Source organism: Hibiscus syriacus, unplaced genomic scaffold (genome assembly GCF_006381635.1).
Source record: "Hibiscus syriacus cultivar Baekdansim isolate YM2019G1 unplaced genomic scaffold, ASM638163v2 tig00002841_pilon, whole genome shotgun sequence".
Lineage (NCBI taxonomy): Eukaryota > Viridiplantae > Streptophyta > Magnoliopsida > Malvales > Malvaceae > Hibiscus > Hibiscus syriacus.
In genome coordinates, this window is record NW_024061948.1 from 381,655 (window position 1) to 384,632 (window position 2,978).

General features: G+C 33.8%; 1 protein-coding gene across 1 annotated transcript; it reads left to right on the forward strand.

The window, feature by feature from the left end:
* Positions 1–522: 522 nt before the first annotated feature.
* LOC120158154 (probable N-acetyltransferase HLS1) lies at positions 523–2,372 on the forward strand. The gene is made up of 3 exons (XM_039169069.1): positions 523–714; positions 843–976; positions 1,610–2,372. The coding sequence occupies exons 1-3, from the start codon at positions 523–525 to the stop codon at positions 2,370–2,372; spliced, it is 1,089 nt and encodes a 362-aa protein (XP_039025000.1).
* Positions 2,373–2,978: the final 606 nt, after the last annotated feature.

The window sequence follows — 2,978 nt, forward strand, 5'->3', positions numbered from 1 at the left end:
GAAGAGAATCTTCGATAAAACACTCATTATTCATCATCTTCTCCAATCCTTTTTTCTCATTTCTCTAGATTATCGATTGTGACTCTCTATTCAATCCAAATCAGGTGAACCGTATGAGACCGGTATTATATATTATGATCAAAGTAATTAATAAGCTCCTATGGTGTATGTAGATAGCTATCGATTGACCCGTCCTTGATATTTTGAACACAGAAAATGGGGAAATGACGTATGTACCAAGAACATGTGAGTCATTACAAAGATTCAGCAAATCACTTGATTGATGACCATATGTTTCTATTTGCGGTGCAGGGCATGTCTAGTTTACCCCCTTATTGTTCTTGCTGAATAAGAAAAAGACTCTCTTTATCTCTTTCAAACACGGCCACCTACTTACTATCGTTCTTTCACTCGTTCAATAAAGATTGAAAAGTGAGGGTTTTTGTGGCAGTTAGCCCATTTCAAGAAAGATCAGGCTGAAATCCAAGCTTGTTCCTTTTAAGACACAACGAAGGAGAGAAGATGGTTGACACTACTATAGAGGATAAGGTGCTGGTTAGGGAATTTGATGATGAAAAAGACATTGAAATGGTGGGGAAGCTTGAGAAAAACTGTGAAATATTAGGGTCTAATGATAAGGGGACCTCCATTTTTACAAACATGGTGGGTGACCCTTTGTGTAGAATTAGGTTCTTTCCACTTCATCTCATGCTGGTGAGTTTAACCCTAGCTTAGCTATCATCTTGTTCCTTCTTTATCTCTCATTGTCCCCATTTGAGATCATTGTTGATGATCTTTGTAGCGTATTGCCGGCTGACGTGCTTGAAAAAAATGGCCTACAGGTAGCTGTGCTGCGTGAAAATGGGGAGCTTGTCGGAGTGATCCGAGGTTGCATCAAGCATGTGGGGACTAAATTTGGAGCATCATATTTCAAGTTGGGTTGCATTTTAGGCCTTCGGGTGTCTCCGAGACATCGGTATTCATTCTGTCTCTCTCACCTATTTTATGATCTTTTCTTGTTTCATTGTTCAGTCACTATTCATCTTCTTCACTCACTTGTCTTGGGGAAAAATATTTTTTTATTAGTATGTGTGATTATAAAATAGTATATGTTTAGAATTTTTTTTAACAAATTGATAATGCATACACTCTTTGTAGAGACAGTTGTTCAAACTCGTTTTTTTTAAAATTAACAATATTCTCTTTTATCACTACGTCATGACTTTTATATGGCAAAACCCATTTTGAATATGAAACAATACAAATCTTAATCAATTGTCTCTAGGGCAAAACCACTTTTGAAAACAATACACTATTAAAAAAAGTTTATTTTTCTTCTTTTTCTTCACTTTTTTTTGAACATATCTGAACAGATATCCACATGAAATACATACTTAGACACTTGATTATAATATGAAATACATATCTGAACAGTTTTAATCATATGATAGTCAAGAACTTAGACATATGTCAATTATAGTATGATTTTTTTTCTTTTTGTAATATCTTTCATGTCCGTTTTACCGTCTATATTTAGGGTATACCCGAAATGTATCCTCAAAACCCTAATTTTCTTGCAAATGATTAGTATATATTTAAACCAATGTAGGAGAATGGGGATTGGATTAAAACTAGTGAGAGCAATGGAAGAATGGTTGATAAACAACGAAGCACACTACACATTCTTAGCAACAGAAAAGGACAATGTAGCCTCCACAAATCTCTTCACTGCCAAATGCAATTACAGACACTTGAGTTCATTACTGATATTTGTACAACCCATCAGTTTTGAAATGGATCATCAAGGGGGTATTTCTCAAGACATTAGAGTAGAGAAGCTAAACATAGAGCAAGCCATTTGTTTTTATGACAACAAGCTCAAAGGCAAAGACATATTTTTAACTGACATTGAAGCAATCCTCAAGGAAAAACTCAGCCTTGGCACATGGGTATCTTATTTCAAACAGGATAAAGAGAAGAACAACAGTATTGAAGATATTATAAGTACAATTCCAAGCTCTTGGGCCATGTTTAGTATATGGAACTCATGTGAAGCTCATCACCCATTGAAACCATTTGGTTTCTTGTTCCTTTATGGACTCCTTGGTGAAGGGGAGAGGCTTGGGGAGCTGATGAAATCTGCCTGGAGCTTTGCATCGAGATTGGCCGAGAATGTGAAGGACTGTGAGGTGATTATAACTGAGTTAGGGGTCTCTGATCCTCTCATGGAACATGTACCTAATCGGTCGTCGATGTCGAGAATCGAAGACGTTTGGTACTTGAAGAAAGTGAATGGATCCATGGATGATGAAGATGAGCTAGGGATGATGGGAGAAATTGGGAATGTGGTTGTTGATCCAAGAGACTTTTAGGGTTAAATGTAAACTGATGTTAGTTTAGTCATGGGTTTTGCTGGGAAAAGAAAAAAAACATAAAAAAAAACTTATTTTAAGTTGTAGCTTTTGTTATATTAATTTAAGACTGCCTTTGCTTTCTCATTTGTATGCCTAATGAAACTTTCAAATCAGTTCTGGAGAGACAAGTATTTGATGTATTGTTGATAAATATATATTTTTTAACTCATCAAGATTTAAATGATAAATATTATAAAATTAATAATATAAGGGGATATTATATTTTTTATTCTAAAACTTATAATATTTATAAATTTATTAAGCGGCCTGTGATGAGTGTTGTTCTCTCCTTCTAAATCTCAGGTTCGAATAGTAGCAAAGTATGTATATATTGTCAACAATTGAATAAAATTATGGATATATATTATTTTATAATAAAAAAATTAACAAAGGTGCCTGATGCATAAACATACAAAAACTCTATGACATACTAAATATATCCCACTAATTTACAAAGATGAATTAATATTCAGATTTGAAATTATCTTTCAGTAATACACAGTAGAATCTATCAAAATTTTATTTTTTAAAATTTGATTTATTTAAGTCCTTTAATTCTAACAA